The sequence below is a fragment of the Haliotis cracherodii genome, unplaced genomic scaffold, assembly GCF_022045235.1.
Source record: "Haliotis cracherodii isolate W230 unplaced genomic scaffold, xgHalCrac1.p SCAF_14, whole genome shotgun sequence".
NCBI lineage: Eukaryota > Metazoa > Mollusca > Gastropoda > Lepetellida > Haliotidae > Haliotis > Haliotis cracherodii.
Genome location: NW_027266269.1, coordinates 19,833,661 through 19,859,316, shown reverse-complemented (window position 1 = coordinate 19,859,316; position 25,656 = coordinate 19,833,661). Strand labels below are relative to the sequence as shown.

Genomic DNA, 25,656 nt, shown 5'->3' with positions numbered 1-25,656 from the left:
CGGGGTAGAATAGGTCTCCAGCAACCCATACTTGCCGTAAAAGGCGACTATGCTTGTCGTAAAAGGCGACTAACGGGTTCGGGTGGTCAGGCTCGCTGACTTGGTTGATACATGCCATCGATCCCAATTGCGTGTCTCGATGTTCATGATGTCGATCACTGGATTGCCTGGTCCAGATTTGATTATTTACAGACCGCCGTCATATAGTTGGAATATTACTGAGTGCGGCGTTAAACAACAAACAAACAAGCAAACAAGCAAACCAAATCTGGCATGTGTGGCCGTGCGACCTGAAGACTTGTTTTTCTGAAAAAAAGAATAGGATTCATTTTGGTCTCTTTAAAAAATACCTTCCTCACCCCTCCGTCACTTTCCAAAACATCAACGGGCAGGTCACAAACAAACACACATTATGAAACCTGTTACCCGCGCTACATGGCTGAAATATTTCCCGTGCGACGTGACATGTACACATTAGCCCTCTCACTCAAGTTATAAAACCTAACAAACACACAACACACTATTTAAGAAGCTATCTCTATGTGACCAGAAATAATTCTCTCATCACGCATCACAGCACCTTAATTCACAAACCCATTAACTCAATTATTGCGCTTCCCGGGATACTTTTGACACGGCCCCTGAACGTAATTCCACTAAATCGATGTCGGGTATCTATCTACCCAGTGCGTGAGATAATGGCGGCTGCTTGCTCACTGCACGGTTCAGGGCGTTTGTAAATTACGTCCTCGAGTTGACAGATGAGACACTCTCAGCCTTGAATCAGTCGACGCTGGAATGTCATTGTCCGCGACACGCAGCTCTCTGTAGGCGTGCCCAGGTGTGGACAACGGGTCTTGTGTCCACTTATAACTGGACAGGATAGACAGGACAGGATAGACTGGACACTGGCTTTGGACTACATCTGGATTCTAGCGTTGTAGGTAGGTGCCAAATTTTACACAGTGTTTGTCATGCTGGTGGTAGTGTTCGCTGCAACTTTAGGTATTTCTGGGTCTCATGAAAATCTACGTACCTATAACGTGACGAGATGTGCTCACACGACTGTGCTTATATTATGGCCGCGGAACATGGTTATAATACATCGAAGTTATTTCGTAATATGTATCTCCTGTTAGAGTCATGTATAGTGTTACATTAACACCTACACAGGTCATAATCCCCCCCCCCCCCCTCTCTCTCTCTCTCTCTCTCTCTGTCGCTTTCTGTGTCACACACACATACCAACATTTACCTACATACATCAGTAGCCGAAAGGCTCACTCTGCGGTATTGCGTGTTTATTTACACATATTGTTTTGTTAATCGCCACAGTCAGCAGTATCCCTGCTCTAAGCTGCAACTATGTAGGGCTGCAACTATGTAGGACACTCTTACGTTGGCCGGTAGAACCAGTGGTTGTACGTTCACACCACCGATGTCAAGTTTGTTATTAATGTTGTTTACGGCGAGAGTCGCGACACCGCTTGACCTGTATCGCAGCTCAGGTGCGCACACCTAGACTGATATGTATCTCCTCCTAAGGTAAGCGTTGTGCCCGAGGCATGTTGATATAGTTAGTCGAGGGATAAGCTGTTTACACCAGTATCTGTTTCATTCTTAATGCTACTGCTTTGTACACTGTTTAGATGAGTCATGGTATTGTATATCATATCAATTCGAGTGTTGTGTGGGATCGCGGGTGTATATAGGGGTGGTCCCAAACAGTCAGTACAGTTCCGCGCTGTCAGTACAGTCCCGTACATTCAGTACAGTGTCACACTGTCAGTACAGCCCCTTATCCTCAGTACAGTGTCACACTGTCAGTACAGTCCCGTACATTCAGTACAGTGTCACACTGTCAGTACTGTCCCGTACATTCAGTACAGTGTCACACTGTCAGTACAGTCCCGTACATTCAGTACAGTGTCACATTGTCAGTACAGCCCCATATCCTCAGTACAGTGTCACACTGTCAGTACAGCCCCGTATCCTCAGTACAGTGTCACACTGTCAGTACAGTCCCGTACATTCAGTACAGTGTCACACTGTCAGTACAGTCCCGTACATTCAGTACAGTGTCACACTGTCAGTACAGTCCCGTACATTCAGTACAGTGTCACAATGTCAGTACAGTCCCGTACATTCAGTACAGTGTCACACTGTCAGTACAGTCCCGTACATTCAGTACAGTGTTACACTGTGAGTACAGTCCCGTACATTCAGTACAGTGTCTTACTGTCAGTACAGCCCCGTATCCTCAGTACAGTGTCACACTGTCAGTACAGTCCCGTACATTCAGTACAGTGTCACACTATCAGTACAGCCCCGTACATTCAGTTCGGTTCCAGTCAGGGCAGTTTCATAGTCAGTACGGATTTTGTACTATCCTGTACATTGTGTAACACCCTTGATTATGTACCATCCTGTGGACTATGTACCCTCCTGTAGATTAAGTACAGCCTGTAGACTATGTACCCTCCTGTAGATTAAGTACAGCCTGTAGACTATGTACCCTCCTGTATATTAAGTACAGCCTGTAGACTATGTACCCTCCTGTAGATTAAGTACCACCCTGTAGACTATGTACCCTCCTGTAGATTAAGTACAGCCTGTAGACTATGTACCCTCCTGTAGATTAAGTACAGCCTGTAGACTATGTACCCTCCTGTAGATTAAGTACCACCCTGTAGACTATGTACCCTCCTTTAGATTAAGTACAGCCTGTAGACTAGGTAGTACCCTCCTGTAGATTAAGTACCACCCTGTAAACTATGTACCCTCCTGTAGATTAAGTACAGCCTGTAGACTATGTACCCTCCTGTAGATTAAGTACCACCCTGTAGACTATGTACCCTCCTGTAGATTAAGTACCACCCTGTAAACTATGTACCCTCCTGTAGATTAAGTACCACCCTGTAGACTATGTACCCTCCTGTAGATTAAGTACCACCCTGTAGACTAGGTAGTACCCTCCTGTAGATTAAGTACCACCCTGTAAACTATGTACCCTCCTGTAGATTAAGTACAGCCTGTAGACTATGTACCCTCCTGTAGATTAAGTACCACCCTGTAGACTATGTACCCTCCTGTAGATTAAGTACAGCCTTTAGACTATGTACCCTCCTGTAGATTAAGTACCTCCCTGTAGACTATGTACCCTCCTGTAGATTAAGTACAGCCTGTAGACTATGTACCCTCCTGTAGATTAGGTACAGCCTGTAGACTATGTACCCTCCTGTAGATTAAGTACAGCCTGTAGACTAGGTACCCTCCTGTAGATTAAGTACAGCCTGTAGACTATGTACCCTCCTGTAGATTAAGTACAGCCTGTAGACTATGTACCCTCCTGTAGATTAAGTACCTCCCTGTAGACTATGTACCCTCCTGTAGATTAAGTACAGCCTGTAGACTATGTACCCTCCTGTAGATTAAGTACAGCCTGTAGACTATGTACCCTCCTGTAGATTAAGTACAGCCTGTAGACTAGGTACCCTCCTGTAGATTAAGTAGAGCCTGTAGACTAGGTACCCTCCTGTAGATTAAGTACAGCCTGTAGACTATGTACCCTCCTGTAGATTAAGTACAGCCTGTAGACTATGTACCCTCCTGTAGATTAAGTACCACCCTGTAGACTATGTACCCTCCTGTAGATTAAGTACCATCCTGTAGACCATGTCCCCTCCTGTAGATTAAGTACAGCCTGTAGACTATGTACCATGCTGTAGATTAAGTACCTCCCTGTAGACTATGTACCCTCCTATAGATTAAGTACAGCCTGTAGACTATGTACCCTCCTGTAGATTAAGTACAGCCTGTAGACTATGTACCCTCCTGTAGATTAAGTACAGCCTGTAGACTATGTACCATGCTGTAGATTAAGTACAGCCTGTAGACTATGTACCATGCTGTAGATTAAGTACCTCCCTGTAGACTATGTACCCTCCTATAGATTAAGTACAGCCTGTAGACTATGTACCATGCTGTAGATTAAGTACCACCCTGTGTTTGGGTGTATGATGCAGCTGAAACAATATGAAGCCCGCTCCACGAATGTTGTATTCACGTCCGATATGACAATGTACCTCATCACAATCTGTCTAGGTAACGCGCATCTATTATAGCTTACAGCAGAATGTTATTTTACATAATTTATATAAAAAATACGATCTACCAGGATAACGGAGACGTTTATGTATGAGTTCTATAGAACAAATACAAAGACGAGATACAAAACTACACAGAACGAGGAAAAGTAAATCCCCTAACAGAAAGGGCTGTATCGCGTAAAGCCAGGGTATCGGGGACAAACCCATCAAGGCAACTGAACTGTGAATATGCGTCCCCAATGATGTGAATGTCCTGTGTGTAAAGTGAGAAGCATGTCGGCCATTACGTTCTGTATCGACTGTTCCCAATTGAATGTTCTGTACTCAGTGTTCTGTTCTCACGCAACAGATTGTATGATAGCATCTCCTGGTCGGGTCTCACTCCTCACATAACGCGTTAGGATTGTGTGGCAGTGTTGTGAACTCTGGAGGGTAGGCAGTGCACTCTTCAACGTTGGAGTTAAACTGCCGAGCAAAAGAGAGTATACCCAAAATTGTTTTAGACCAATACAATTATACGTTATCAAAACGTTACTATGGGCTGGAACATTGCGAGCTTGGGGTCCAAACCCATCATTGAAGCTTGCATCTAATACTTCACCATCGACAAACCATTTCTTGTGTATTTCATTTTTAATTTAGTCTCCATCAAACATTGGTGGAGACTATTTTTAGCCTGTCAGTTTATGACATGGCTATTCAAGATCACACACAGTCATCTCATGTAACTTGTAGCGTTCGCACCTACGTGTGGTAAGGCGCGGGGCATTTTTAAATGTGTGGTCATTACATATTTAAGGTATATAGTTTCAAAGCATGTTAAAGGGCAAGTTCACACGGAAATGAACCATTTTTTCTTGTACTTTTTCCACATTAAAAGTGTTAACATAGAAGTGTCATAGACAAAAATATGAAAAAATCATATTTAATTAACATATTTTTTGCAATAAAACGATTTATATTTTTCACATTTAACAAGTGTTCTATTTCCATAACAAAACCACCATGGCTTATGCCCCTTGCAATATGACGTCATTGGTGCCAATTGATAAACATTATGACGTCATCATGCTTTGTTAGAGCCGCTTTACGTGGTGTAGGTACAGTTTTGTGATTCTAGCATCTCAGATGCCAGCCAGAATTGTGTTATGCTGAGTCACCACTGCGCCGGAGTGTGTCGTAGACCATGTTGTTTTACCGCAAACTGGTCCTTGATATCTTTTGCGTTGAAAATAGACAGGGACCCAGTTGAATTGGCACCAATTACGTCATAATCTGAGGGGGATAACTCAGGCCTATTTCGCTCGTAAAACGAAGGCCTCATAACGGCATATCACTTTCACACTATTGTGAGCTTCCTACTTTCACTGTGAAAGAAAATGAGTGTATATTTTCAAACACAGATACTAACTAATTCTAAAATTGCGTTTTGTTTAGAAAAAGAAAGAAAGTGATTTTTGCGTGTACACTTCCCCTTTAACAAACATAAGTAAAAAGTGATATTGTGCCCACTTTTAACAACGAACCATTCATCACACGTCCGACACCTTTAATAAATCACATACTATAGATAAATACGAATAAGAAGGTTACTACTCAAATGTGAGTGAATGAGCATGTTTTTACGCCGTTTTAGCAATATTCTAGCAATATCACGGCGGGGAACACCAGAAATGTGGTTTACACATTGTACCCATGTGGGGAATGGAACCAGAGCCTTCGGCGTGACGAGCGAACGCTTTACCCACCAGACCACCCAACTGACTTAAAGGATAGGAAAGGATGCCGATGTTCTATGAAAACGGAATCAAGAACCTAGTTTTGTCGCATAATTTACAGAATAGAATAGGTATCGATAAGGCGTCATCCGGGCTAGAATAGGCTTCGGCAACCCATGCTTGCCGTAAAAGGCGACTAACGGGATCGGGTGGTCATGCTTGCTGACTTGGTTGATGCATGTCATCGTAAACCAATTGTGTGGATCGATGCTCATGCTACCAATCACTGGATTGTCGATTATTTACAGACCGCCGTCATATAGCTGGAATATTGCTAAGTACGGTGTTAAACAACAACAAATTACACTTTAGTCATATCTGACTATATAATGCTTATTAAAGGTTTGGTACTACCATATCGCTACTTTTGCAAATGTGTGTGCTTACTTGGAAATGAACTTTGAGAAAAGGCCGCGGTTTGAATGTAGATCTATGACGAAGTTGCATTTTTGTTAATACGACGCGGATGAGTGAGATCTATTCTGTGCTGAGTTAGTGTTAAGAGAGATGGAGCTGGTGACGTCACCTCCTCACCAAAGCTTTGGTGGCTTATGGGCCAAGGGAAATGGTAAGCCAGTGAGTTGGATTTAACGCCGCTTTTAACAGTATTACAGTTATATCACGACGTGTCAGCTTAATGTGGGAGGAACGCCCGAAGTGATGCAGGTCTCAGACGTTTACCACTTCGGAGAAAGCCACGAGCACGGGTATGGTGCTGACAAACCTAGAAACTTAATCGGGGCGAACCGGGATTCGAACCCACATTACATAGGTTTCTGGCGTGCCCAAGGGACGCAACTCTGCACAGCGAATCGCGGCGCCTTAGACGACTGGCCACCCGTGTCCCCCCCCATCCGTATCGGTCATACATGAATGGAGACATAATACACTGGATAATCGAGGGTGTGCTGTCTGATACATTGAACAATGGTATACCACTGACAACAATATACTGCGCATCGTGGAGACACTGGATAATCGAGGGTGTGCTGTCTGATACACTGAACAACGGTATACCACTGACAACAATATACTGCGCATCGTGGAGACACTGGATAATCGAGGGTGTGCTGTCAGATACATTGAACAACGGTATACCACTGACAACAATTTACCGCACGTCGTGGAGACACGTCAGGCTTAACTGCCCCGTTGATAGCTAACCTGTCACATTAACCTTTGGTTTCGTGTGATAAATCCTGACATAAACATCCCTTAGAGATTTTATAGTTTCACATGAAGGCGTATATGTGACACGCCTTGGACATAACATTGCGTGCTGCATCTGTTACCATGACAACTAGTTCAAGAAATAGTTACAAGTGACATATCGAAAGGTATAGATGGTGATTTGTTTATTTTCGGTCACGAATAGATGCAAAGTTGCTGACGCGGCGTTAAGCAATCACTCGCACCCTTGTATATTTTTTACCTGAACATCGTAGACAAAAATACATTGTCAGTTGGTATGGGACTTCATGATGAAAAACGGGTTTGTTTGTTTGCTGTTTAACGTCGCACTCAGCAATATTCAAGCTATATGACGGTGGTCCGTAAATAATCGCCAGACAATCCGGTGACTGACATCATAAGCATCGATCCACGCAATTGGGGTAAGATAACATGCATCAACTAGGTCAGTGAGCCTGAGACCCGATCCTGTTATTCGCCTCTTACGACAAGCATTTGGGCGCAGAAGACAAATTCGAACCTCTTTTAAAGCATGGGTTTTATAAATCTGCTGTCGAATCATTGTCGCACTTGGCAAACCACTTCTTTTATCAATAACAATTCCATCGTGATACCCCATACACTAGGACTGTAACAGGTTATCACATACATGTACCTCTTTGTTTCGACACGTGAAGATCCCGGTTAGAATAGGTCTTCAGCAACCCATGCTTGCCGTGAAAGGAGACTATGCTTGTCGAAAGAGGCGACTAACGGGATCGGTTGGTCAGGCTCGCTGACTTGGTTAATACATGTCATCGATCCCAATTGCGTAGATCGATGCTCATGATATCAATCACTGGATTGTCCGGTCCAGACTGGATTATTTACAGATCGCCGACATATACGTAGATGGAATATTGCTGAGTGCGGCGTAAAACAACCAACCAACCTCTTTGTTTCCATTTATCAAAATATAGACGAATTAATTGCCCGTGATATGAGTTTTTTAAGAAACCAATGATGTATTCTAGCTACTAGTGCACTAGGTTGTAAATTCTGACGAATTATGCTATATTTATAGTATTTGTAGTTGAAGGAGCATATTAAGCCTGGCCCACTTTAACAACAAAGAAAAGCTTCCCCGCCCCAGACAATACCCCATCAATAGCTGGCCAACCCATACTAGTAGTTCAAGTGTAGCCATTTCGGTGAAGGAGGAACTCGATACCTCCAATCAGCGATCGATACCAGCATGAAGGATTTTTAACAGACCGATAGGGGAAGATCTGTAGACACTACGGTGGACCTCCCGGCAGACAGGCGCGACATCGCTAGGCGGATCACCTGCTGGGATCTTGATCAAATCAATCAGGATTTCTGCATTGATTATTGCCATCGATAAACATTCTCAGCGCGTCAAGTGACATACCTGAACAGGGGCAATTAGTGGCAGGTAACGTACACAAGTATATCATATTAGTTGGAAGATTTTGAAGAATGACTTGGATCTGTGAACAGGAAGCTCTTTTTTGTCGATAGAATTGTCCTGAAAATATATGAATTTTTAATACCTGTTCGCCGTGAGGTATTTGTAGTTAAAGCGCTGAACACCCGCACGCTCCAGTGAAGCGCGTGACGTCACCAAGCTGCCATTGTAACGGTAATGTATATATGTTTATTCAGAACAGACCAAACGCAAACTACATCATACAGTTGATGACAGATGTAACACACTGACTCATACATGGATGTGTTACAAACTTAATGTGTATTATAATCCCCCACCCCTCTCTACCTCTTTTCCATCCACACTTCTACCCGTTGGGACATTGACCTAGGTGCTACAATACGCACGCACGCACGCACGCACGCACGCACGCACGCACGCACGCACGCACAGTTGTTCAAAATAATCAACAGATAATGGACAATAAAAATACTATTGTTTCATTCATTCATTCATATCTGACTATATAATGCTTATTAAAGGTTTGGTACTACCATATCGCTACTTTTGCAAATGTGTGTGCTTACTTGGAAACTAACTTTGAGAAAAGGCCGCGGTTTGAATGTAGATCTATGACGAAGTTGCATTTTTGTTAATACGACGCGGATGAGTGAGATATATTCTGTGCTGAGTTAGTGTTAAGAGAGATGGAGCTGGTGACGTCACCTCCTCACCAAAACTTTGGTGGCTTATGGGCCAAGGGTATTGGTCATATAGTGGGTGAGTGAGTTGGGTTTAACGCCGATTTTAACAGTATTACAGTTATATCGCGGCGTGTCAGCTTAATGTGGGAGGAACGCCCGAAGTGACGACTGGGCCCCCCATCCGTATCGGTCATATATGAATGGAGACATAATACACTGGATAATCGAGGGTGTGCTGTCTGATACATTGAACAATGGTATACCACTGACAACAATATATTGCACATCGTGGAGACACTGGATAATCGAGGGTGTGCTGTCAGATACATTGAACAACGGTATACCATTGTTTCATTCATTCAAAGTATAAGAAAATGCATAATGACAAATTAATAATGTGCATATTTTTTTTATCATTTTATGTTCATAAACACAATGCGCCAAATCAAGCATAAGGCATGCTCACGAGATCCGAATAATGTGGATGTGTGTTTTGTCCTGCGTATTTCACAATTTACAGTGAGTTGCAATATTCATTTGAGTTAGTGAGTGAGTGAGTGAGTGAGTGAGGTTTAACGTCGTGTCAGTTTGAGTGAATGAGTTAGTGAGGTTTAACGTCGTGTCAGTTTGAGTGAGTGAGTGAGTTAGTGAGGTTTGACGTCGTGTCAGTTTGAGTGAGTGAGTGAGTTAGTGAGGTTTGACGTCGTGTCAGTTTGAGTGAGTGAGTTTGTGAGGTTTAACGTCGTGTCAGTTTGAGTGAGTGAGTGAGTATTAGTGAGGTTTAACGTCGTGTCAGTTTGAGTGAGTGAGTTGGGTTGAACGCCGTGTCTCATCTTGGAGGGGCAGGAAAGCCCGAAGCGATGCAGTTCTCAGACGCTTACCACTTTAGTAAAACCCAGGAGCACGGGTATGGTGCTGACAAACCTAGACAAACCTAGACACATAATCGGAGCGATGTTTCTGGCACGCCTGAGGCACGCAACTCTGGGTAGCGAAATGCGGTGATTTCGATAACCGGCCCAACTTTGTCGCTCAAACCATGATAGTAACAAGCACACCAAGATTTGGCCCCAAAATTACAAACCTTATCAAAACATTACTCGACTGAACATAGTCTCCAAAAGCACTGCAAAGATAAGGTCCAACACACAGCTATGATACCCGTATCAAATACATCACCATCGAATAACCATTTCTTGTTCGTTTCACTTAAACCATCACACATGGGTGTATACTTTTTTTTCTCCGTAGTTTATACAGCAGTTATATTAGTAAAATACAGTATGCATTTCGCGTCTATTTAAAACATGTTTACGTGTTTCCCTGTGAATAGCCCCCTCACAATAACTACCACTGCTTCTGTCACAGAGCTCGGGTCAAAGTACACGGGCGCACTTGTAAATAGGTAAAAGTGCGTTCCTCTGTTTACCCTTATCAATACATTCATATTTACACTGTCAATAAGGCCGGGATTTCATCTGGTAGGTGAGGATTTGTCGCGACCTCCCCAATTTCAATAGTCTTAGTCGACGGCAGGCTAATAGTGTGGTTGAAATAGCACGTTTCTGAATATGAGAAATATTCACAGGCTTGACTTGTCTTCGTACACATATTCCAATTATTCAGAGTGTTTTACCTCCACTTTGTTAAGATAACTACACTGGACGCATTCGCTATCGTTGTTTCGTTTTGAGTCCGAGTTGAATGGCACGACGCTAAAAATAGCCTTCCAATCATATTACTCTCATGAGCGAGAACAATTATATGCTGTAAGTTGGAGATGGGAGCTATGCGATCCGTGACGCTATTTCCGAGTCCGGGGTATTTATTTAAAAGAAATCCTGTTCAAATCGGCGTAAAACAAAGCTCCCTCATTCGTATGCCCCCAGCGACCATTGCTGGTCGTAAGAGGCGACTAAATTCGCACGGGGGTAATTTCTCGGTGACTTGGCTGCTAGTGTCTCGGTGGTGATGTTTAGGATAAAACAAACCTCCCTGGGTTTGGAGTTTTGGTTTGAAATGTAAAACCGCGAGCAAAGGAAAAGTCCAAGGCCCGAAGGGCTTTTCCCAAGATAAAGGTTTCCACATTCAACCAAAACCGATGGGGCTAGTTTTATCCAACTTTTGAACCGTCTAAATGCAGGAAATACCCCCCCCCCCCCCCACCCCACCCCCCCACACACACACACACACACACACACACACACACACACCACCACCACCAAAAAAAATAAAAAAATAGAAAAATAAAAAATAAATAAATAAAATAAACACATAAACAAAAAACAGAAAAAAAATCATCGAGATATTTTATTGTCATGACATGAAATTGGGCAAGTTTTCATCACCTGCCCCGGTGTCTCTTGGGAAAACAGTGGGTTACAAAACTTAACACGATATGTGAGGTTGCAGGCTCCATTCACGTCATGGCATTTTCATGTAAAAATGTGACTTGGAACCAATACAAATTGAATATTTTATGAAACGTCAATTGTAAAACAGTTGAAATGTAAAACCTCAAAGCAGGTTTAGAAGTGACCCGCTTCAAAACCTAGGTTTGGAAGATGAGCTGGTTATCAGGAACTTAATGCAATCTGGAGTAATACGGTGATAGGTTTATAATCCGGGGTAGAAATGACCCCCAAAAATCTCTAGATCTGCTTGTCGTATGAGGCGACTTAAGGAATGGACTCGGAAACTTGGTTGATTGTGAGTTATCGTGCCCCGACAGCGTGTGACTGTTTGCTCATGCTATCAAACACTAGTTTGCCTGGTTCAGAAACGATCATTTTCAGACCGCCATCACATAACTCAAATAACGCATGGGTGTGGCGTTGAACAACTGTATGTGTGTGTATGCGTGCGTGCGTGCGTGCGTGCGTGCGTGCGTGTGCGTGTGCGTGTGTGTGCGTGTGCGTGTGTGTGTGTTTGTGTGCTTGTACATGCCCACCGAGATTTCATGCAGTTTAACATAGATATCCCACTCAGATACAGTCGGAATCGAACCACCGACCTTTCGCTCGAGGGCAGGTACTCTTTCCACTAGGCCACGGAGGAGGTCAATTAAACACAAACATTCATCGGAAAACTGAAGTATGGACAAAATACGCACACTTTCTAAACAAGCCGCCGAGACGTGTCAAGGTCAATATTGTAAAATATTTATAACTTACACTTTAAGAAGCAATTAGGGGCGAATGCAAATCAATGCTACTACACGTTTGACGGTCTTGTCAGAAGAAGTGTGATGTCTTATGTGATCGTAACTGCTGTTTTATAATATTTTATACAGTGTTATAATGAGAATTGATGTCCCAAAGACCCACCAGGCCGGGTGCTGAGCAACCACTTTAAAGAAACTCGATATAATTGTACCTGATAAATTAAATATCTCCCTGTTCTTCTTTTTCTGTACAAGGAAAACCTAGTGCAGTCTGGTTAATTGTTTCTATTGATTGGTTTATGTCGGTGCAGTCGTGCATAACGCTAATGGACGCTGGCGATCACGTGACGTGGGTAAGCATTGCAAGGTTGGCGTGAGAAGGGACAATTGCTGACAGTCTTTGACACTCATTGGGCACTGTTGGTAATTAGAGCTGGATCTGGGTTGTCAGGGCTCCAGGCAACACTTGAGGGGGTGGTGTCATAACACGGTTTCAGTGTTTTTAAGTGAGTAAGTTTAGTTTAACGTCACTTTGAACAGTTTTCCAGTTATATCACAACGTGCCAGCTTGTGGGTGGAAAGCCCGAAGTGATGCGGGTCTCAGAGGTTTACCACTTTGGGGAAATCCACGAGATTTTTATGGTGCTGATACACCTTGAAACATAAGCAGGGCGAACCGGGATTCGAACCCGCGATAGTACGTTTCTTGCACGCTTAAGAGACGCAACCCTGTACAGAGAATCACGGCCCTGAGGGGACACCCCATCCGTGCCGTCCCGTGTCTATAAAAGAGTCTATCTGGCATGGTTTAAATTTTGTTTTACACTATTGTAACAATAATAATGCGATTTAAAAATAAGTGGGTTACGTAAAGAAGGTGAGGTGAGGTGAGGTGAGGTGAGGTGAGATGGGGTGAGATGAGGAGAAATGGCGTTTAATGTCGCGTTCATGATTATTGAGCTTCTATAGCAACGTTCATGCACGTGTGTGTCTCGTAGCTTACTCTAGTCTGGATTAATGCCGGTTTTATAGTGCTAGTCCACTGAAGTACCATGCTGCAGTTTTAACATGAGTGAGTGAGTATGGTTTTACACCGCTTTTAGCAATATTCCAGCAATATCGCGGCGGGGAACACCGGAAAATGGGCTTCACACATTGTACCCATGTGGGGAATGGAACCCGGGTCTTCGGCGTGACGAACCAACGCTCTCACATCTAGGCCACCCAACCGCCCCAGTTTTAACATGAACACTTAACTGAGACACATTATACTGATTCAAAGCCGATCGCGAGCGCCAGGCAGGGAAAGAACAAGCACCATATTTTAACATCTTTTGGTATGACGCGGGCGGGGATCGAACCACCGACCGTCCACTCTCTTTCAGTGAAGGACAGATTGATAGGTCCATGGACCAAATGCATGACTTTTGTATATTATATAGATTCACGCCCTGGTGAGATGTAGTTGTGTTACATTCAGACATACGTTCAGAACTACGTACGTACGCACACACGCACGCACGCACGTACGCACGCACGCGCACACCGAGAGGACCATACCTAAGTGGCCACGAGTCGTTTGTTCGAGTTATATCATTATATACGTACCGTCTGAACTCATGTATTTCCTAAACTTAATGTCGTATTCGTAGCCGGTATTCGGTACAATAATTAACAGTCTGATAGTGAATTAGTTTACGATTGTTGACATGCATCAAACAAGTGAACGGGATCGGGTGGTCAGGCTCGCTGACTTGGTTGATGCATGTCATCGTATCCAAATAGCGTGGATCGATGTTCATGATGTCAATCACTGGATTGTCGGGTCCAGTCTCGATTAATTACAGACCGCCGTCATATAGCTGGAATATTGCTGAGTGTGGCGTTAAACAACAACAACAACAACAACAACAACCAAAACCAAAACCAATACAAAACCTAAAAATAGACTTGATATATCCCATTTAGCCACCCGTTGTAAAACTGACATTCTGGGACAATTATCACCACCACTGAACATGTATATTACAACAGAAGATTGAAGTGTACTTCTAAGTGTCTTTACTTTCATACAATACACAGTGGAAACTGTCGTACCATGAAGTCGACTTTGTTCGCCTGCATACATAATACACACACGTTCATATAAATCTCTTTATGACTAATGTCACCATTAAGGACAGTTGTATGCAATTTATGAGCATCGCCATACTGTAATAAACATGTGACAAGCCTTTGATCTGGACTTATTGTCCGCCATTGCTGGATATAGTGCTAGACTTATTAGTCAGTCAGTGGGCCGAACACCTTTAGTGTGACTTTCATGCTGACTCCTGGGGAGACCGTGAGTACGAATGAAAGTATGTATATCAGGCAAGTCGTGGCTTCTGTGGCAGCGGAAGGTTTATTGAGAGCAATTGGGTCAGTAAGTATAGCTGTAATACATTGCGGTAACAGCTGTTGAAATTAGCTTACTTTTCGTTGTTTCAAAATATTGTTATTGTTGACATGTATTATTTTTTATTGATGGATTATGCTACGGAACCTCATTAATCTGCATCCCTGTTAATTCCCTTCCCCTCGTATCTCTCGGTAAATGTGGCACCGTGCCGTCTCGAGGAAATTAGTTCAGTCGTCGAAGGCGCCGCAATTAGCTGTGCAGAGTTGCGTCCCTAGGGCACCCAAGAAACCAGTGATCGTGGTTTCGAATCCTTGTTCGCCTCGATGACATTTCTAGGTTTGTCAGCACCATACCCTGCTCGTGAAGTTCAACAAAGTGGTAAACGTCTGAGACCTGCATCACTTCGGGCTTTCCTCCCACATTAAGCTGACACGCTGTGATATAACTGGAATACTGTTCAAAGCGGCGTTAAACCCAACTCACTCACTCACCCTTGGTGGAAAAGTAGGACAAGATCGGCATCAGTTTCGGAACATTTGAGACACACCTGATATACTATAAACAGCAAATACACAGTATATGCTCTGACATCAGAAAACATAGCGGTATGGGAATTCCAGCTCAGATACATGAGGTGAGCGGAGTTTCCAGCTCAGACATACATGAGGCGGAGTTCCCAGCTCAGAACATTTTTAGATCCAGCTTAACCTCCTAGCGACACGTCCTGCTCACGGTCATGTGTGCACAAGCAGTCGAATCATCATTCCACCCGAATACCTACACACGCACGCACAGAGAGGGTCATGCCTGTGTGGCCATCAGTCGTTCCTTCGAGTTATATTATTACATATGATACGGTACCGTCTGGAAATCAAGGATTTCCTAAGCTAGCTGTCGAATTCATTTAACACACCTGGTAATATACTACTTATACACCCTTGAGATTCAGGATTCTAATGGATCCCTAGAAAACAAATTTTGGTCAAAAAGAGGCGACCAAATCGACCGGGTGGCCAATCTTGGTGACTCGACTGGTCGATGTTATGGTACCATGTGGCACGCCGTGGGTCGTTGCTTATACTAATATTGGTTGTTTGTTTTTTTATCATATAGCTTGATTACTGCCAAGGGCAGCGTTAAACAACAGGCAAGTCTGGTATATAGATGTCTATTGATATAACTATTATGATAATAATCAAAATGTCGTATGGTAAAATTAATATACATCGAAATTGAAAAACTACTAACAATTTCAGCTTAACCTTAAAATACATATTCTATTTTCAGATGACCTGAATTAAGACCGACCTTGACATGGATATGCCTGACCTTGACCTAGGTCTCCGCGAAGAGGAGTTCGTGGTTCAGAGAAACCCCGAGGCATTACTTGGTGAGTGCATTTTCTTGTTTTTAATGCTGCACTCAGCAATAGCTAAGTATATCACGGTGATCTGTATATGATAAAAATCTGGACGAGACGAACCATTTATTGACATTAACAGTAATATCCCACGCAGTCGATGACACGATATCAACCAAGTCACCGAGTATGACCACCCTATTCATTAAGTCGCCTCGTACAAGCATCCGTTGTCTAACTTAGAATCCATACGATGACGCTCTCCAGAAGAGGCCCCTCCTATATATACGACTCATCATTTGAGGGGGATCTGGGTTGTTTCCTCCTGAAACGCAACAAAAGGACAGCTGCTGGTGTACATGGAATGTGTTCTTACTTTTACTTTAAATGAAGCTGAACATGCTCCAGTTGCATGGCAACCAATCGTTCAGATTCCACACTCGAATATCCCTATTTTATGTATGGAGGTATAGTACTTCATTGATTGTATGACAACTTTTTAATACAAATTGCCGCCAGAACTTTATTCAAAATAATTACGGTGCACCGTTAAATAATAAACAAACAAACAAACAAACTTCTTCGTATAATATAGTGGTTATAAACATTATAAATAGGACATGTGAAGACGAAAATAGAATAAAGAATCAGAATATATGCTCCAACTGTTATCAGACTGCGACTCCTGCAGTAGTGACGTCGAATAAAGTTGGAAAAAAAAAACACCCCCAAAACTTCAGTATAAAATCATTCAACGCAAACATCCATGTGCTGTCTGGACAGAGTTCCTTCCCTTGGATTGTTGTTTCATTTTTATATCAACTGCCGGGCAAAAGAACGTACACACCCTTGTTTGATCGTGGCCAGAAATGTAAGAAACAAGAAATAGGTATCCGATGGCTATGTATTTCACACGGGTATAATAGTGGTGTTTTGGGCCCAAATTTGCAATGCTTCAGCGACCGTTTACAGCCTAGTAACGTCTTTATCACGACTGTATTTCTTTGTTCAAATCCAATTTTCAAGTGCATACTTTCTTTTGCCTGGTAATTTTGGTACACTTTGGTGAGTACCTACACAGTTTGCATATAGGGAGTATCTTCATTATGCATAATACATATGTCATACAAACATAATAATTCTTAACAAAACAATTTATACAGACTTGTATTGTAAGTTTAAATGTAAGTAATTCTCATTTGAACAATATGTCGGAAAAACTGAAATCTGCTCCCATTATAGCTACTTCAAATCTCAACTAAAGATATTTCTGATTGAACAGTCTTACCGTTGATAAAGCGCACAGAACATGTTTATTTTGTAAATATCTGCGCTTTATAAATACATGTATTATTTTTATTCAATTATTATTAAACAAACTAAAAAGATTATTTTATAAGCACCCCGTAGGGACACTGGGTTGGAAAAGGTCCCAAGCATCTATGCTTGTAGTAAGAGGTGATTTTATGGATCGTGTGGTCAGACTCAGTTGATGCATGTCGTCGTACCCCACTGCTCATGATATCAATCACTGGATCGTCTGGTTCAGACTCGATTATTTACAGACCGCCGCCATGTAGCTGTTATACCTGTTTATGCGTTAAACAAACTGATTAAAGTGAAGTGTCACTGTGTAATTTGGTGCATACATGCAACGTGTCATTATTTCTTCTTTGATACACTTGCAAATGCAATAAATATGCTGTATAATATTTAGTAGAAATGGGTAGAGAAACGATATATATATTACGTACCATATTGTTGCAGATGTACTCACAATCCGATCTCTGCGCTCCCGAAAAATGGATCCGGAAGTGACCAGCATAGCGTCGGAACCTCTGCTCTCGTTAGATCGAGATATCGACACGTTTGTGCGAGACTTCAAAATAGATGATTCAATTTCGGATATTTTTGCAATGGATGAAGAACCAAAGACTCCAAAATCAAAACAGGTAATGTCGTCAAGTTATGTCAACAAATTAGAACACAGATAAACCATAATCGATGTGAACCATACAATCCAGTAATTTATATTAAGAGCAGCTATCCTCTCCAGCTGTCAACTATCGAGTCTCCGAGCCTGACCGCTCGATTGATTAAGACGCACCTTAATACCACAGCTTCCCAAGTTAGTCTCGCCATGAGAAGCAATGGAAACACATTCTACCCCGGGGCACCAAGAGATATACATTCTACCTCGCTGCTCCTAGGATACACATTCTACCCCGGGTCACCAAGAGATACACATTCTACCCCGGGGCACCAAGAGATACACATTCTACCCCGGGGCCCCAAGGGATACACATTCTACACGGGAGTAATAATCTTGGTAATGGAGATAAAAAATAGAGATGAAACACATGTAGCAAGTGACTGTGTTCGAAATATGCATCTGTTCACACCGCAGTGAAGGGGGACCCGACAGTAAGAGATCGTAATATGACTGTCAAAATTCTAGGCCCTGGGTTGTATGTCTTTATTATTATTATTATGTTATCAGTTATGGCGTTTTAATCTCAGCGTACGGACATACATGTATCTAATGTGTATCTAAGAATTCTGTTTTTATATATTTCATATTCGTTGATTTTATGTCCGCTTGAATGAACTTCTTTTAGCAAATAGAAACACGATTAGTTCCCTTAAGTCGTAGCTGGATAACAGAACATTCCCCTGAAACCAGGCATCAAATTTCTCACATGTCAGGAAAATTTAATATCCTCATGTGATATCCTTCCTTGTGAATAAACCATTTTGTGAACCATGTCTACCACCTCCCTATTGAAGATCAGGGTTAGAATTGGTCTTCCGCGTTTCATGCTCCACGTGAAAGCCGACCCAGAGGTGGGACGAGAGTTTTGAAAACTGTGCTTGCGCGCGTGTGTATGAGTGTGTGTGTGTGTGTGTGTGTGTGTGTTGGCGGGTGCTGGTTCTCTGACCATCACTCTTCACCCCACAAATGCTCTATTGGGGACGTGCCAGGACACTTAGCAGGTGTTTTCACATAATACCAAACAAGGGAGGGGTAACAAATATTAAAATCCTATTTCCGTCAGTTTTACTGCCTACAACATACTACATGTCCGGACCCGTGAAGATCCGGGGTAGAATAGGTAGGTCTTCAGCAACCCATGCTTGAGACAACCAACGGGATCGGGTGGTCAGTTTCGCTGACTTGGTTGATGCGTGTCATAGATCCCAATGGGTTGGATCGATGCTCATGATGTCAATCACTGGATTATCTGTTCCAGACTCGATTGTGTACAGACCGCCGTCATATAGCTGGAATATTGCTGAGTGCGGCGTTAAACAACAAACAAACAAACACACAAACCAAGCTCTGGATCCCCAGTTACAGTTTACAAAAAGAGATGTTCGGGCACCCTGCACCACCACCCCTCTGTGGGTCCCCCAGTGAGGCTCGCTGATTTGGTTGATGCATGTCATCGTATCCCAATTGCGTTTATCGTTGATCATGATGTCAATCACTGGATTGTCGGGTCTAGGCTTGATTCTTTACAGACCACCGTGATAGGTGCAAAATTCCAGAGCGTGGTTAAACAAAAAAAACCGTCTCGTTCAGTCGATTATATTCGTTTATTTGTTGTCCACTCTCTGGTCCACATATTTGCTTGGTCGTCGGACGACAAAACATTCGACTTTTCACCTCGATTAACTTGACCTTTAGTTCCAATGACGCCATATTGTTTAATAAGTTAATCTCTTGCAGCGAGTAAATCTGGATCGCGTGACTTGAGGCCCCGAATGGGTGACGTTAAACGGCGTCAGATATCTCAGTACTGGAATCCATTGCCTGGATTCTGTCTGCATATAGATTCTTGTAATCATTCATGTAAATATCATGTAATTCGTGTAATTGTAACGCATTATTAACATTAATAACATATTTGGGGTTCCCCAGCTATACATGCTTGACGTAAAAGGCGACTAAATGGAACTGGTTGACAGGCTCCGTGACTGAGGACGTTGTTTCATAATATGAACTACTGGACTTGTCCGGCCTACACGAGATTATTGACACACCACCTTCATAAAGCTGAATTGTTGCTTACTACGGCAAACAATACTCACGCAAGCACGTGCATACGCACGCACGTACTTAATAGTCTAATATTAACAATCCGATTGTCTAGAACTTCGGATGAATCGATATCTACCGTTCTCGAACCCAATTTATTCGATGTCGTTTCAGATAATGTCATGTCATTCTGACCTCAGCTCCTTAATGGTCTCATATTGACACCCCGCTTTTACAGAACTACCGATAACTCGATTTTCTTTTGATGTTCACGAGGACTTAAAGGTAACGAGATTTCCGTATATCTAATTCTGTCTGACTGTTTCTTTCAGAAGGCTGTAATGAGCCTTCACGGGCCCATCCAGGCTAAGGGTTCTAAGAAATCCTGTCGACGTGCTCAGTCTGTCGATAACATCCTGGAAGCTACTGAGATCGGTTCCACCAGTTCCAAGAAACAAAAGACATTCAGCAGTATATTTTCCAGGAAATCAAAGGCGAAATCTGAAGCTCGAAAAAATAAAGTTTTAACATGGCATACGGACACCAACAATATGCCTCACGCAGCGTCAGAAATAAAACAAAGTGGAGGTAACTCTAAATCTGTTCGTGATAAGGTTGAGGATGTCGACGGTGGATATATGACCATGAATAAAGCTGTGTACACAGGTTCGAATCCCCCAAGGAGCGGTACCAAAGACAAGGGTTTTATTGGACTGGAAGAAAACCATCATAATCTAGACAGTGGATATGCTGTTTTACATACCGTATGCACAAACAACTCCGCGTATGATGCACTGGTGCAATTCATTGACAGAGGACACAAGGAGGACTTGGTAAGGAGATCAGTTCGTGTGGTACATACGTGTAACTACCCAATGTATACACTACTGGTACATGGGGTATATGTAATAATTCCCATTTGTGTGTAAAATAAGGTTTATGTCTTCAAAACTATTTCGCTAATGGCCAGTGATTGGTTTTTGTATTGAGACAGATATAATTTTTAGCTTTTGGGGCAAAACCAGATATTCTTTTTAATCAAGACTATGAACCAAAATGTTTTTAATTTTCGGGGACAATTTATTTTTAAAATCCCATGTGGTTAAAGCGTACGCTCGTCACGCTAGGGACACAGATCCGATTCCCCACATTGGTACAAAGTGTGAAGCCCATTTTCAGGTTCCCCCGCCGTGATAATCCTGGACAATTGTTAAAAGCGACGTAAACCACACTCACTAGTGACATAATTTCTTATTAAATTATCTCTTTGGCAGATACATGACCTGAGCACTATGCCACCAGAGGTCGCCTGCACTCTGTGCGACACCCGAGGAAACACAATTCTCCACAGGTGTGTTCTGAAGAACAAGGTCAACTTTGTGTCGGCCATAGTCTCAATACATCCGGGGCTTCTTTCCCGTCCAAACAAGGAGGATATAACTCCTGCTGAACTGGCTGTAAAGGTAGGTTTTCGGGTCGGTTACAGAGCGTTGGCATTGTCCAAACGGTACTGTCCCTTTTGAGATCGTCCGGATTAACGGAATCATTAGAGGCTCCATTAAATTGTATATTGACATTAATTCTTCGGAAGCGGATTAACGTGAGTTCTGGATTAACGAGGATGACATTTACTGGATCCAGACTGACGAGGTATCACCGTTTATGTTTTTAAAACGCGTAAGAATCACGAAGTGAGGTGAAATGGGGTCTCACTTTGGGTTCAAGATTATGGTACTTATACAGCAACGCTCGTGCACGTCTGTCTGTGTGTGTGTGTGTGTGTGTGTGTGTGTGTGTGTGTGTGTGTTGGCGGGTGCTGGTTCTCTGACGTTCCCTCTTCGTCCGAGAACATTCCACAGATGCTGTATTGGGGACGTGTCCGGGTGCTTCTCGTCGGAGATAATCGGTGACGATCTGGGCACGATAACCTCTGACATTGTCATCTTGCAGTTCAAACATTCGACCAATAATTCGTGCTACGGCTGTCACTAGTTCCCTTATTTGTACAACGGAGGTTGTATCAAACTAATTCGACCCGTGAAGACCCGGGGTCGAATAGGTCTTCAGCAACCCGTGCTTGCCGTAAAAGGCGACTATGCTTGTCGTAAGAGGCGACTAACGGGATCGGGTGGTCATGTTCGCTGAATTTGTTGATGCATGTCATCAATCCCAATTACATGGATCTATGCTCATGATATTAATCACTGTATTGTCTGGTCCAGACTCGATTATTTACAGACCGCCGTCATACAGCTGGAATATTGCTGAGTGCGGTGTTAAGCAATAAACAAACAAACAAACTAATTCTAATAATCGCGTTGTGAATTTGACTTAGAGTATCACCTTAACCAAACATATGGAACCCATGTATAACATTTGTACCGCATGGACATAAAGTTTCTCAGTGATGACCGGTAGAACCCGCCCCTACCTAAATCACACATGGTGCTGACATCTTAAGAAGATAGCCTTGGTGCATATGGGACTCGTAACCACTTTTCACAGAACGAGCAATGACATTACAAATAAGTACATTTAGTTTGCCTCGCTAAAAAAGGAATATTTACCTGACACCGACTTATAGATGGAAAATAGCTCAACAAACTTGATCCGCTTATTTCGATACAACCCCCCCCCCCCCCCCCAGGGAATGGTCGGTCCATTATCTGATCTATTCTTGTAGAATAACACCGCCCTGTTTTGATATCCAAATTGGGATACACATGCTGTTACATGTTCGCAGGAAGTCAACATCACAGTTTGTATGCCCGGTACTGTTTCCTAAAATAAATGCAAACATTGATTAACTCTCACTGTGAGCTATTTACAGCGAGTAAGCTTCTTTCTTCGGATTGGAAGAATATCGACTCGAAGAAGACGTAATGTCATTGAATTTTCCTTGTTGTGTAATACGGAGTACTTGAAAGGAAATTAAAAGTTGGTAGAATGTTTGCCATCGTTCCCCTTCGGTGAATGACGTTGCATTTAATATCATTTGAGTATTTACAGGACATTGTGATACAGCCGTTTAAAATATTTCAGTCATATCACGACGTGTCCGCTTTATGTTGGAAGAAAATCCGAAGTAGTGCAGGTCTTAGACGGTTTTTCTCTCACTTTCTGTGAAACGGACATGGTGCCGACAAACATCTGAAGACGAATCGGGACGAATGTGGGATTCGAAACAACGATCGTAGGTTTCGTGGTAGGCAAAGGTAGGCAACTCTGCACAGAAAATGAGCGACAATGGCGACAGAGCCAACAGTGCCAGCAGTGTCAATGTGTCCCAATATTCTGACTGTCGCATAGAATAAAAAAACAAACAAACAAACAAGTGGTTCAGAATTGACTTCAATAATATTTGTCGCGTTTATGGAGGTGTACACATTACATACCGTGAAACTCCGCGGGATGTCAATTCTCAATAACATGGACTTCATAGATTGCTTAGTTAATCATAAACACAAAACGTTATAGATGACAATACACCGTCAGTTAGATCCATTACAACAATAATGCCACACAAGACCCGTCCATTCTATTATCAGCCAATCGTGAAACACTATTCCGTTATTTGTTTCGCTGTATGGAAACCTAACACAAAAAGTGCTTGGTTAGCCAATCAAACGCCACTGAATCACTTGCAATTTTCTTTTAATGAAAGCACCATGGAAACCCGATGACGTCAATCGTGAATGGCGGGTGCTACCGTCGCATCACTGATGTAGAGTGGTCCATTCAATTTCACAGCTATTTTGCCCTTTGCGCCAAATGGAATCTGTGTCTGTGGATAATCAAGACTGGTTATTCTCTTCCATTGACGTTATATATTCACATCATTGACCACTGCTTTGTCCTGCCTGTGTCGGGTAACTTGTAGATGTAGTGATGCCTGCGGCGTAAAACAGCTGGCTAGGTTTGATCAGATAACTAATGCTATGAAGACACATTTGCTCCTGACAACATTGCTAACCTTCGGAGTATTGCCAGGGGATGGCGAATTTACGTCTCGCGCCTCCGAGATTATTGAGTATTGAAATTGATAGCGTGGCGGGTTGCTCAATATACAGAGATAATCAAATATCCTTCGGTTACTAAAGTTAGATCAATTTTCTTAAGCTGTGTGTTTCTCCTCTCCAGAAGTTAAGAAATAAAAGACGAGTGGGAGAGCAATCGTACAATAAAACACTACAAAATAGACTTGATAATTCTCCCTGCAGGGTTTCTTTGTACGATAAACAACGACCACGAGTCGTTTATTTCTTATATGAGATATCAACATTATGTACAGCCTCTTTAGAGATGTTGATAGATGTGCAAGCTTTAAAAATAGTTACCATAATTTCAATAATGACGACTCCCTGAATAGAATCCATCCTCGGCAAGGTCGGACAAGTCCATTTTAATGTACAGGTGGGTTAAGTTTGGTATTTCCCGCATATTCTCACAATCCTCACGTCGTATATCTGTACCTTTGGTCCTAATATTCTCATATCTCCCCCACTTTTGGATGAGAGCGTTTATGTGCGTACCCCAGCTACATCTATGGGGAATAATCCACTAGACACTTCCCTCTCAAAAGTAACGTTATCCAATATATGACGTCATCAAGCGGCGAGTGCATATTCGAATCTCCAGCAATAACGTCATAATAGAACAATGTTTATCGTCAAATAAACCACGCTTCAATGCTCTTTGCGATTTATCGCGGAACTATCTTATATTCTGTAATTGAGAATCTCTCTTAAGTGTCTTGGGACATGAAATATATCAAGACATGCCAATTCCGAAGCTTGCCTTAGTGGTTTGACGACTGTTGATATGTTTGACATTAAACGAGGACAGGGAGACATTCTATCTATAACCCAAAATAATTCCTCCAACATGTTTTATGTAAACAGTATTACCAGATACATTTCGTTATTTGATGTGATGTCATTTGATTGTGACGTCATGGTAACCGATGGTATCACAATGGTCTGCAATTTAATATAAACATCCGGTAGTTCAGGCATTATGTTCAGAAGAGGTGTTTTATTTCTAACGTTGGTTCCTGATTGGCTTATTGTCACACATAAAATCTGCTGTCAAAACGTTGCCTTGCTGGGAGAGATGAATACATTCTGGCATCCTTGAAACAGATGTTCCACTTACATGTACAACCGGAACTCACGTAGAATGTCATTACATCGAAAAATAAGCATGCATGTGCAACAACGCGATCTTGTCCTTTAAACAATGTAGAAAACTGATGTCATTGGGTAATGTGTTGTTATCCTTGTGGAAATGTATTAAAGTTGACGTCATAAAGCATTGTGATGTTGACGAGTCCCGAGTACTCAAGGAAGGTCTTGAATCAGGAATAGAATCCCTCTATTGAGCGATATCCTTCAAATGGAAAACCGACAATCAAACTGCAGTTGGAGTACTTCTCTGAGAGAATGTCCGACAGTGCTACGGCGTGGTGTGAAGTAGATTTATG

General features: G+C 42.5%; 1 protein-coding gene across 1 annotated transcript in view; it reads left to right on the top strand.

Moving 5' to 3' along the window:
* Nucleotides 1-770: 770 nt before the first annotated feature.
* Nucleotides 771-25,656, top strand: part of LOC139460619 (uncharacterized) — a 94,406-nt gene continuing 69,520 nt past the window's right edge. Inside the window, exons 1-5 of the mRNA XM_071242087.1 lie at nucleotides 771-944; nucleotides 16,063-16,165; nucleotides 17,903-18,087; nucleotides 20,507-21,007; nucleotides 21,449-21,637. Of these exons, the coding sequence (XP_071098188.1) occupies nucleotides 16,090-16,165; nucleotides 17,903-18,087; nucleotides 20,507-21,007; nucleotides 21,449-21,637 (951 nt within the window). The 5' untranslated portion in view covers nucleotides 771-944; nucleotides 16,063-16,089. The remainder of the gene's footprint in view (nucleotides 945-16,062; nucleotides 16,166-17,902; nucleotides 18,088-20,506; nucleotides 21,008-21,448; nucleotides 21,638-25,656) is intronic.